Consider the following 13,032-nt stretch of genomic DNA (forward strand, 5'->3'; position numbering starts at 1 on the left):
GTATGTGACAAGATGCTCCATGAAACGCCAAACACGACTATTCCTTTTGTGGTTTATTTAAAAAATACATATTTACAAAGAAAAAAAGTTAAGTCAAGTCTGATCAAATTATTTTTAACAATTTACTTAAAGCCATTGTTTAATTCATTATAAAAAGTATTCATAATGTAGAAGCCTAATTAATGCATTCAATAATATATATATATATATATATATATATATATATATATATATATATATATATATATATATATGGCTTTAAGCAACGTGTTAGCAAATTTTTTTATCCACGCAAAACATCCAGCTTTTTAAATGTCCAAGTCAAGTGTTGAACATCAGACCACATTAACTTCAAGCATTTAACATCAACCATAAAGGACACCAGAGCACTTCTAAAAAACGAGTTGTCAGAACACAATTTGATAAGTGTTATCTGCTTGAGGTGTTTATGGCATCACATGGTAATATATGCTGGATACTTCCATTCCTTCATTCGGTCACCTCTTCCCCATGATGAAGCTGGGCACTTCTGCATCATCATCTCGCTCCTCTGCTTCAGAAGCCGATGACGACGAGGAAGACTCGGAGCCTGCTGACACAAACATGTTAAAGAGCACAGCTTAGATGAAAGCTGAAATGACTCAAATTCAAGAGGTGCAGTTACTATTATGATTATGATGATGATGATGATCTGTGCTCTCATCCAACATTAGCAGTAATAAATAGTGTCTATATTAAATATTCACATTCATGGATGCTACAACAATAGAGGATTTCCTTTGCCTTTTTGACACTGGCCAACAGAACACTTACAAATCAAACAAATAAATTAACTATTAATAATTAAAGAATAAAATATGAATTTGCTTATTTAGTAGATATCTTCCTGCTGTTGGTAAAAACTGTGAATAAATTCAGTAATACCAGAGCATGGTATTGAATACTTGTATTTCATAATCTCTAACCTTCTTTCTGGCTCTCCATCTTGGCTTTCTTGGCCATCAGCTTCTTTTGTTTCAACTTTTCCCTAAATGGCACAAAAGAAGAACTGCGATTCAGAAACACAAGAGATACACTAAGAGCTTTCTAGAGATCTAAATTAAACCTGATTATTTAGCAAACCTCTTCTTTCTGCGCTTGGCTGTTCTTTCCTCAGCCGCCTTTTGGTTTTCTTCTACCTTCGCTATATAATCTTCATCCAGCTTTTGCTGCAAGAGTAGAACAAATTAAATGTGAACCAATATTAGTTATACTCCATCTTGAAATGAAGATTTTTTTTATTATCCTTGAAGACGGACCCCATCAAACCCAGGACAAGTTCAGACCCAAAATATACTCTTCATCTACGCAAATAATGTTGGCAAAAGTAATTTTTTATTTTATTTTAATAGAGTGGTTTCAAGTTCTGAATAGACAATCACTTTACATGATAAACAGATTTAATTTAGGTTATTCATTCATAAACACCTGAATATTACATTGGCAATCTAAACTTCACAGACTTCAGAAGGATACCAGCATCAGGAACAAGTGGATGGTTCATTTTTAGTGGCCTCTCATATCACGTCTGTTCATAGCATTTGACAGCAGATTGTTTTGTAAACTTTTGTTTATTATTTGAATGTTTTTATTCTTGAAAACAGACCCAATCAACCCAAGTTCAAGACCCAAAAACACTAAAACAAATAATCTTAATAACATTAATTATAATGTTAATAGATGTTAATCTTAAACTCTTTACCCACAAATTTCTAGTTCACCCAAAAATGAAAATTCTGTCATCATTTACTCACCCTCATGTCATTACAAACCCAAGACTTTCATTCATCTAAACACAAAGATTTTTTTAATTAAAATCTGCAAGCTTTCTGTCCCTTCATTAGAAGTCTATTCACCTAACACTTGCGCTTTAAAATGTTCATAAAGTGATTGTAAAATAAATCCATACGAGACAAAATCGCTTTGTTGATGAACAGATTGAATTTAGTATTTTATTCACATATAAACATCTAAATATTACGCAGGGAAGGTCAACTCAATATTGCTCGACTCAAATGATTGCTAAATGTATATCTAACCTCTGCACCCGTGAGCTGGAGAGCAGAGCAGATCTACCTCTGCTCTCACACCACACCTAAATTCAGTTATTCAAGCCGCTACAAATACAGGTGGAACTGCATTCCATAATGCATAATAGGCACAGCGCAGAATAGGGGTTGAACCGACTACTCGACTAATTGACTAGTCGACCTTAATGCTCTGTCATGACGCTTTAAGCTTGACGTCGACTAGTCGCTGCCTATAGAGGGCGCTACAGGATAAACAATTTCCTGACACACAGGCTCTGTTTTGAACAGTTAAAAATGACAAATAAATGCTCTCCACAAGATGCGTTTGATTATACCATCTGGATGCTCAAAATTGATCAGGAGAATGCAGGCTTATTGTACACGCAAGTTAATCACCGCTAAAAACTAATGCGTGCTGCATTGGAACATACACACACACACACACACACACACACACACACACACACACACACACACACACACACACACATAGCCGATCGCACATTACGCGGAGATCGCGCGTGCCTCACAAAACCCTGCATTCAGTAGCGCATAAATCTATCAACACTGTTCTGTGATCTATCAGTAAAATAGCTTAGAAACTGAAAAGTTCTAGCATATATTTCTTGATAACTAAACTCACAGCTTCACTATTAGCAGAGAGACACTGCCAGGTAGAAATAATCCACACACAATTACTCACAAATGCATTCATATACATGTAATCTTTATTGAGCTACTTTATCTGTATCTTATTCAGAACGAGCAGAAATCTGTGAGAAATATAACGGCCATAAGACAAAAGAACTGATACAAAGGCTGTTATGTAGGACCAATAACCTTATGGGCAGCGCTGTGTCATATGCCATAGCTGTCCTGTGCACAAGAAGACCCGAGTTCGAGTCTCAGCTCGAGGCTCAGGTTTATTTGTTCATTAATGACGTCATCTGCGACTAGTCGACGTCGACTCGACTTTCATCACATAAATGTCGACTTTAAAAAAATGGAAGTCTTTCAACCCCTAGCGCAGAATCATGTGACAAAAGTGATGCACAATATCATACAGAAAAATGGTAGAGGCAAACGTGCAAGATAACTTTTGTTAATAAAACTTAAATTTCTTTGTTAAATACAAGATTTTTTAATATAGTTATAAGCACTCTCTTTCAAGTAGGGGTAAATTCAAATACATTGTATTTATTTGTGTTAGTGGTTAACAGATGCAGAAAGTGGATGATGGTGAGTGGCTGGAATCATTTGCATCACCTTTTTCACCAGCTTAATTTGGGAGAAAAAAATGTTGACAGACCGTCCCTCAGTGGCGTCACACCGTGTCATAACTACACGTGACGCGATAAAAGGTATCTTTTCCTTGTTAATTAGAGTTTTTGTCCTGACCAACCACGACTGCGACACGCAATTAATCTATTTTAGAAATGGTTTCTATTTTTTGTGCGACATCGCGGCTGGAACAACAACACAGAACATGGCAATGTTAATCTCAGGAAGTGTTTATGTGCTTTATTTAATGTTAAAAGTGTGTAATGTTACTTTGAATATCATTTAGCGCTCCCCGCTTTGTCATACTAAAAGGATAAGTCACCTCAGATCTTAAAATTAAACACATTGAAACGAGCGTTCAAACTGTAAACAAACAAGTATATTCTATGACAACAATTGGTTTAGTAACTCAGTATGTATTTTTAGTAGTTTAAATGTCGTAATATTTGTGAATTTGATTTTGTACTTATTAATTTCCTTGCGAGTGCTGTCCAGATTAATCTCTAGTGCCGTGTTTTTGTCGCTAGAGCCCACCCACACGCTGTTCTGATTGGCTGTGGTTTTTGATTGATTTGTTGCATCTCGTCACGTCTTGTCTGGTTTGGACAGACAGGTACTGTAGGGTTTGTAAACCAAAAATCGAATTTATTATTAATCAGAAATCTTACAGAAGTTTACACCAGTGTGCCTAGGAAAAGGTTTTTTTTTTTTTTTAGATAGGATTTGAGCTATAATCTATTTTAGTAACACAAAGAATACAGTATAAACCTCTGAAGAGTATTTATAAACCTCTGAAGAGTATTTATAAACCTCTGAAGAGTATTTATAAACCTCTGAAGAGTATTTATAAACCTCTGAAGAGTATTTATAAACCTCTGAAGAGTATTTATAAACCTCTGAAGAGTATTTATAAACCTCTGAAGAGTATTTATAAACCTCTGAAGAGTATTTATCGCTGTTGTGCTCAGAGTTTTGCGTTAACTTGTTTTTGCCCGCGCATCCTCCACCAAAAAATGTTCAACTGAGCAAATAATGTATAGGCCAATACAGGCTACTCAAGTCAATGTACACATTATCTTTTTGTAATAGTATTAAAGATTTAATTTACAACTAATTAAATGTTTTTAATATTGATGAATTTTATTTATAATGCATGGTTCAGCAATTGAGTATGGCACATACCAATGCTCTGCATAAATGCCGCAAGGCTTACAGGGCTTTTTTGGAGATCAAGCGTGCAGTATTTTTTTTTGGAGAGCGAGCGTGGCAGCTGCTACTCATGAAGTGACGGAAGTCTGTTTCCTTATCTGACAGCTCTTTTACTATCAAGTCAGAAACGCGTTTTTGCTCCATTTGTACTTTTGTTGTAACGTTAACGCTTGAACTTTACTGACGAGTGCGCGCTACTTACTTTTCATCATTTTCAATCCGATCAAGTGTTATACTACAAGCAAAATGCCGTAAATAATACATTTTCCATGATAAAAAAAAAAAAAAAGTGTCATATTGCGATAATGGTATAGCAGCATGTAGCGACTCAGGCGAATCAAACACACAATCGCCAGTTACATTTAACAAATATGTTTTGAATGCTTTGTGCTTAGTAACAGACCTTCCCCCAACACAACAGAGAAAGATTCTCCGTTTCCCTGGAAACCATCTGATAAGACTGTTTTATGGCCCAAAAGAATTTGGCCACATGAAAAGTCCAGAGTTAGAGCTTGTATAAAACACGTTTTTGCCTCAAATTATAGACAACCATCTATAAATGAACATGCACCCCAGGACATTGTATGTAAACACATAACTGTCTTGTAAAATGTTTCTTCTGTATGGTATTTTGCATCTTTTTGTCTTTGTCTTAACAACTTACTAGTTCAGGTAACCTCATATATGTCATGTCTCCTATCAAATTAATGCTCACTTCACGACTTACACTTCCATGTATATCACTTATTTAGAAAATGCAGTGTGTGTTTGTTGCATTAATTGGAGTATGAATGGTCAGAGACCCACTGATTCAGGCTTGGAACAAAGAGCCATAAAATCTTCTGAGGAATTTCCCGCCTGGAAATCCCAACAATCTCATTGGTTAAGTCTAACCCAGGAGGGCAGGACTACTCCCAGACTTTAAAAGGAGGTGCTCGGATGCCCTCCCACTCTCTGCCCCTTCTTCTCTTTTCTCTCTCTGGCTGAACCAACACGTCTTCGTGGCTGGCCTTTGAGCCAGGCCACCAATGTAGGCCCTCCAAGCAGGCCCACACACGACAAATGGGCCAGCAGGCCCCAACGCTCTCTTCCTCTCTTCCCCTCTTCCCTGGTTCTCCTCGCTTCCCTACTGATTCATCAAATTCCTAGCCCCGAGGGCATTTCTTCAGAAGGAGAACACGGAGCATCTCTAGAGCAACCAGCCGCTCCCCCTCGACCTCGGAAAGAACCGCCGGACACGCAGGACATTTGAACTCGGAACACACGCACACACGCGAGAAGCCAAAACTAAAGCAAGTATTCTTATTTCCAAATCCAAACTGCTGTTTAGAGGGTGTGTTATTTTCCCGTTGGGACAAGTTAACTCCGTGAAGGTTGTATTTGATGAACTGAAGGAAGCTGAATTTGATGAACTGTTTTCTAATTAACAGTTGATTTAAAAATATGTACTGGGCGATAAACTGGCGGTCATCTCCATGGTAACAGTAGCTTTTCTGGTTGGTGGATATGGTTCTTGTGATGCGTCGTTTGAAATTTCTCCCACTGCCGTGTGAAGACGTCTTTCAGGCAACCGCTAACTGTTCAAGTAAGTGAACTTATGTATGCCACTTTGTTCTTTATAGAAGTAAACTTTTGCCTATATGATATCTGATTCACTGCCCCTAGAACTTGAGAAGGCGAGTACAGACTGACGCGACCGGGGTGTGAGAGATGTCCGAGGCACAGTGCTTCCTATCCGGTGTGCGGAACAATGTAATGCTGTTAAAATTAAAGCAACAGTAATCGACTTGTAAAGCTGAAAGTGATTAAATGGTTGTATAATCAAATTTAATTATATCTATTTCTAATCTGTGACTGTGCATTTTTGTTTTAGCTAGTAACATTTGATATTCAAACTTTAAAAAGAAAGTTAGTCATTCAATAGTGCCACATTATAAGCAATCATTTCCTGTATAAAGTGTTTTTCTTGTGACTCATTTGTTCACAAGTTTTGGGTAAGATTAGTTCTGAGAATTGGTACCAATAATGAAGTATAACAAAGTATCAAGGCCCAGAACAAGACAAGGGTCACACATTCATTCACCTACTGTAAATAAATGTATGTGTATGCAGGGCTTGACATTAACACCCGCCAACCCGCCAAATGCGGGTAGATTTCAGCTGTGGCGTACGACAGCCACTCCCACTAACCACTTTGGCGGGTTGAATATAATTTACAGCTAACTGAAATGCCAAGACCGTCGTATCACAAAATTGGCTACAATTGAACTACAATTCTTTACACTTAGTGAAGGCGAAATAGGCGGAATCGCACTGAATGACACACAACAAAAGTGCTCTCTCTCTCTCTCGTGCGCTCTCTGTCGCACGCGTGATCAGTTCTCCCTGCTCCTGAATAGTCAAATACACGTGCACACTGATGTCAAAATGTCCATCGCATGAACAGTCGGTTATGGCTTAAGTGTACGTAAACAGGTGGGTAATAACCGGATGTGTCACAAATATTACATCCATGCATTCAGCAGCCCAATTAAATACCTGTCTGTCATTAATGTTAATCAAACAACTACAGATGTTAAATAAATGTATACCTATTAAATAAATATGTATTAGTATCTGAATTTTTATTTTATATATATATTATTTTTCTTTTTGCCTAACTAAAATAACTCATAGCCTATCAGATTACATTTCTCATTTTAGTCTATCATATTGCCCACCAGCACATCCCAGCTGATATAAAACGTAGTCTTGATTTAAGGGGGGTAACTCTGCATTTGAAAGTTTGAAAGGGTTTTAAGTAACATATACAATGTAATTTCCAAACAGCAAAATTGTGGCCAATGAAAATGCTAGTGGCTAGTAACTTTGGAAAACCACTAGCCACAGTGGCTGGTGAGCAAAGAAGTTAATGTCAAGCCCTGTTTGTATACATTTAGTATTTTTGTATTATTAATTTAGTATTTTGTCTTTTAGCTACTTTAAGAAAAAAAAGAAAAATCACCTGAGACAACATCCCACGATCAAAATAGAGATAGAGATGGTAGAGGAAGGAGAGAGCGCTTGAGGAGAAAAGAGGGCCTGCAAAGCTGTACTTCACTTCCTGAGGACCGTCCTAAATAGAATCAATTTCTCCCTCACACATACAAACATTCTGATTTGTAAATTTTTTTTTAATTGTTTTAATTTTCTCTGTATTATAGAATATTCAAGAATAGAATATTCAATCTGTTATTAATACTCGAAAGCTAAAAATACTATTCGAATTTTACTGCGTTGATTTGCTGACTGTAAATGCAGTGAATCCATGGGAAATCCCTCTAAATGTCGCAGTTATAACTAAATCCACTGGGTGGCGCCGTGGAGCGTGTTAATAAGTGGAGTGTATTTTGATCACAATGTTGTAGTCTGCATCGCGATGTTTGGAATTACTTAGATGACAAATGAAAATTACTTTTGATTAATGGAATTACTTTTGATAAAATTCATTAATGAAACAGTTATAATGTCACCAGAACAACGAGAATCACATGACATTCAAACACCAGTAGCTTATTGGAAAAGAAAGGACAATGTCCTTCATTTTGTTTGCACTAATAAATTATGCTGCTTTATCACCAATAAAACTTATTTTTAAATATATTTTATATTGTCATAAATATCGTTATCGCAAATATTCTTGAAATATGACCCACCCATATTTGGCTCTCTATAATGTGTGTATGTGGGTGCATGAGCTACAAACAAAACCGTGCATCTGTGCATCATTCACACAGAGAAGCAGAACATGGGAGTAATATGGAAATAGTATTTTGCAGTTTAATATCCATAGACACTAGTATGTGTAATATGTATTATATATATATATATATATATATATATATATATATATATATATATATATATATATATATATATATATATATATATAACTAGCGACATACATAAACGGTAAAGCAGCTTCAAGTTAATAATAATAATAATTAATAATAATAATAATTTGCTTCAGGTGAAAATAAACCTACCTTGTCAGATATTCGTTCCAGGAACTCTTGTCTCTGATACTCTCGGCGGCGCAGATGTCTATACACATGGAACTCACCGCTGCCTGCTCCAGCACTGGAACCTGAGACAAACACACACAACAGCTCTCACTAATGTCATCCACGGCCCTGAAGAGTGGTGTGGCTGAGTAAAGTACAAATAAATTACATTCCTGACAGATTATTTGTGTGGGCAGAAATTCTGTGAATATTGGAATCAATTGACATTGGACAGTAAAGTGTATGTAGTACTAGACAAAATATAAATCCAAAACTTGATGGTATTATGACAAATATATATATATATATATATATATATATATATATATATATATATATATATATATATATATATATATATATGACGTGTGTGTGTGTGTGTGTTTTAGAATTAGATCAACCAAAAATACAAATTCTGTCATCTTTTTCCTGTCTTAGAAACTAACCCTAAAATATTTTAATGAAATCTGAAGATATTTTAATGAAAACTACCACGAGGTAAGGCTGTGCAATATGGACAACAACAAAAAATCCATCATGATTTATTTGATCAATATTGTGATTTTGATGTAATCACGATTTTGAAATTATTTCCTTAAACACATACTTGTGTGAATTTTTTTTTGGAAGCTGGCTTCAATGCCAACATTTGCGGGCATAATATCATAATATAACTTGATTTGTGTTTTGGAGATGATCAACAGGTCCTTCTCAAATCTAAATTTCATTTGAAAACATTTGCTGATGCCACTACGCAAAAAATAAAATAAAATAATCTATAAATATTTCTTCCTCAAAAGTGCTAAAACAATCGTTACTAAGGTATCGGAGTCGTTCAGGTGAGTCGAATCTTTATATTAGGATTCCCATCCCGAAATCAGAGAGTAAACAAACGACACAAACCCATCACATCCCGCACAAACTCTGGTGGAGCGCGTGGATTCCAATCCTTTGGTCTCTCTGGTATGGGCGCAGGTTTATCCTTTAAAAAAATACAATATAAAACTCAGCACTGTTTGGTGTGCAATACAAACAGTTCGGCAGCATCATTATCTTGAGTTACTACTCCAAGAGGAACCGCTATAGTTTGGTGTAAAACTGCCTTTAACTCACGGGATTTCGCATCAATCTCTCCAACTTCAAGCGCTGCTCCTCTGCTGGAGTTTTGGCGATAATCAGAGGCTGGGACTCTTTTTTAGGAGCTTTCCCTGATCGCACATCTTTCTTATCCTCCGCCATGATTCTTCCCGCGTCTTCTTCGATGCAGGTTTTGAGTTCTTCCTCTGTTCACATATCTCAGGCCACATACTGCCACCCATTGGACTGGTGTGGATCTACATCGTTTTGGGCCATAAAATAGGCGCTAATGACTGGATGCCATTTTGCATTGATAATATAGATTAGTCTCAGTCTGAATAATTATGTAAAATAAATGAATACAATAAATAAAATAGAAAGCCAACCATGAATCCTCCATAAAACAATATTACACATACATTTTGATAGATTAGGTGATTCGATTAATTCTGAATTGATTTGTTCGGCCAAATTCAGATTATTCTTTATGAAAATGTTTTTGTTCTAGAAAAAAATTATAGGCTATAACATCGATTGATTTAATGACAGATCGATTGGTTAATAGATAGATAGATAGATAGATAGATAGATAGATAGATAGATAGATAGATAGATAGATAGATAGATAGATAGATAGATAGATAGATAGATAGATAGATAGATAGATAGATAGATAGACTTCAGCTTCCACAACACTGCAAAGTTAGTTACTTTTTATAGAAAGTAATTTGTTACATAGGCTACTTGCCTTACTTTTTCTCATCTGGGCTGGGCTTGCTTGTTTTTTGTTTTGTTTTTTTTTATAAACAAAAGTTTAAAAGTTAGTTTTTTATAAACAAAAAGGTCTGTTTTTCTCAGATGTAAATGCCATTTCACACTAAAGTGAATTGATAAAGCCTCAGCCTGAAGGAAATGCAAATTCACTCCTGTACAGTAGAGGGGGCAGCTCAGACAAATCATTCAGTTGTGCTGCCATTCTGGATTGTAGAAGAAATTAACCTCTTTTACTTCTGCAATAAAAAAAACCTAAAAATTAAAAATAAATGTGATTATAATAAAGTGAGATTAAATACATAAATTAGCCTATATTTTTGTAATTTAAAGGGGACCTATTATGCTATTTTTACTGTTTTCAACTTTAGTTAGTGCGTACTGTTGCTGTTTGAGCATAAGTCCACTCCAAAGAGAAATATTTTATTAACAGAAATATATTTCCAAGAACTACAACACACTTTTTTATCGGGCTTTATGAAGTCACAATGTTACTCATTTAAATAATCATTTAAAAAGAGGGGGGCCTGTTTGAGCTGATGTTGCTCACAAAAACTATTCTTCATAAAATCATTGTAGAATCACTGTAGTGTGATGGACTTTGTAACGGGTATTGGGTCTTGAGAAAGGAAATTACTTTGGTGTCAATAAAGGCTTTTCTGAGCCATCGGATTTCAACAAAAATATCTTCATTTGTGTTCCGAAGATGAACGGAGAATGACATGAGGGTGTGTAATTAATGACAGAATTACATTTTTTGGGTGAACTACCCTGTAATAAAGTTTAAAAATATGGGAAGGAAGGAGACGGGTACTGGCGAATGTTCAACAAAGATTTTGATCAAATAATAACCAAAACGAAAGTAACGCGGGCAGCCCCTCACGGATGACTGTCCTCACACACACAACAAAACATAAACAAAACATAACATAAATCCAGGCCTGGTCCTCTCTCGTCCTTCACTGATGTCGCTCGTCCTTATATTACTCTGAGCTCCAGGAACTACATGGCAACGTGTACATGGCACTCTCGCCAGCCAGACTGGGGACAGTATAATACATTCATGGAAAAAATATGTTTTTTGAACAATCAACCATGAAAGCATATTCTAGTACACTCGAAAAACAAAATTAAGACTATATAAAAGTATATGAGTTTAGAGTATATTAATCACTGCAGGTTTCTAAGTTTGCATTTCACTCTTTTTGAGGAATACCACCTCTGTACTTACTTCTGAATTCTCTCAATATGGGGACCTGTCAGTCAATAAATGGGAAAAAAAGTTAAGTTACTTGCATTACTTATTTGAAAACCTAACTCAGATATTTTGTAGTAATTTTAAAATTAATGTTACTTCACTAGTTACTTGAAAAAAGTAATCTGATTACATAACTCACGTTACTTGTAATGTGAGTTATAGTAACTCACGTTACTTGTAATGTATCCCCAAGACTGATAACCATCTGATACTATCACGGTACCATACTGCTACAGTGCTTTTTTTTTTATAGATCTGCATCCTAAATCTGACCCTTTAAAAGTACAATGTTTTTCATTATATTCAGTGTTCACTCAAAAAAGTAGTCTAAAATCCATGTGAAGCACTTAGAATAACCTTGTTTTACAGTCTTAGTCTTGCTAAAATAATAACATCTCATCATAAAATATATCATATCATGCTCTATGCCCAAAAACATGCTATAATTTTTTTTCAGAGAAGCTGCAGTTTATCCAGAAATATCATCCTTATTATAGATATCACCTCACCCTTCCTCAACAGGACGCATACAGGCAGGACAAGGTCATCAGCATTTCCATTGCTTGCCAGTTGCCACCCCTATTTGTTCAGAGTTGTATTTAGATGCATATAACTTAGGATGCATATCCGCCACATCTGTTTTTAAATCCTCAAACCACATGACTGTTAGCCTAACAAGCCAGACCCACATCAAGAGGTTTGGTCTGGAAACTCACCATTGACAGGGCTCAATCTGAGGAGCGGGATAAACGGTTGTCTTTTAGACTCCCTCTGCACGCGATAGGATAGCGTTACAACCAACCAGAGCAACGAAGGTGAAACAGAGCTCATTGATAGATTAAACATTCGCCGTATTCGCACATCTTCCCTTCTGTTCTTTTCTAAGAGAAAAGCTTAACTCCAAGTCTTCCAGAGTTGCGGTTAAAGCTGTTTTGAATGACCGCGTTCGCCAGTTTCTGTGTTTACCAGAAGCACGCAAACGCAACTCTGGCGTCATTATGTTAGGCCCCGGCCACCGACTCTATACACGATGTGATTGGCCCGTCAAGAGCTTGGCGTTTACAGCTCAGATGGGTATTGAGAGTTGCTAGACGACACTCGCGGGCAGATTCGATTTGCTGCCACTAGGGTGCGTCTAGATTTCTAGGCTACATGTATGTATTTTCATCCTGGAACAAAATTGTAGGTTTATTTAATGCAATACCATATTCACTTGCAAGTCCTTCATGTAGTATTTCATTCTAAACATGTTGTGTGACCCAACAGGCCAACTGGACAATCCACATAGGCTAAAATAGTCACCATGTGATTCACCACCGTCAAC

At 36.2% G+C, this 13,032-nt stretch overlaps 1 protein-coding gene across 1 annotated transcript; it reads right to left on the minus strand.

Annotated features, from left to right (window-relative positions):
* Positions 1 to 323: 323 nt before the first annotated feature.
* On the minus strand, positions 324 to 9,920 carry prkrip1 (PRKR interacting protein 1). Its single transcript, XM_067439941.1, has 6 exons — positions 9,716 to 9,920; positions 9,506 to 9,584; positions 8,585 to 8,685; positions 1,123 to 1,208; positions 966 to 1,027; positions 324 to 589 (listed from the first exon to the last, which is right to left on the minus strand). The coding sequence occupies exons 1-6, from the start codon at positions 9,839 to 9,841 to the stop codon at positions 498 to 500; spliced, it is 546 nt and encodes a 181-aa protein (XP_067296042.1). The 5' UTR covers positions 9,842 to 9,920; the 3' UTR covers positions 324 to 497.
* Between the last annotated feature and the right edge of the window lie 3,112 nt (positions 9,921 to 13,032).

Source organism: Pseudorasbora parva, chromosome 3 (assembly GCF_024679245.1).
Source record: "Pseudorasbora parva isolate DD20220531a chromosome 3, ASM2467924v1, whole genome shotgun sequence".
NCBI lineage: Eukaryota > Metazoa > Chordata > Actinopteri > Cypriniformes > Gobionidae > Pseudorasbora > Pseudorasbora parva.

Excerpts from the sequence above, each read along its gene's own strand:
- prkrip1 (XM_067439941.1), bottom strand. The coding sequence starts at position 9,841 with ATGGCGGAGGATAAGAAAGATGTGCGATCAGGGAAAGCTCCTAAAAAA. Across the intron at positions 1,209-8,584 it reads TGGAACGAATATCTGACAAG|CAAAAGCTGGATGAAGATTA; the intron begins GTAGGTTTATTT and ends CTACTCTTGCAG. Across the intron at positions 590-965 it reads GATGGAGAGCCAGAAAGAAG|GCTCCGAGTCTTCCTCGTCG; the intron begins GTTAGAGATTAT and ends TTGTGTCAGCAG.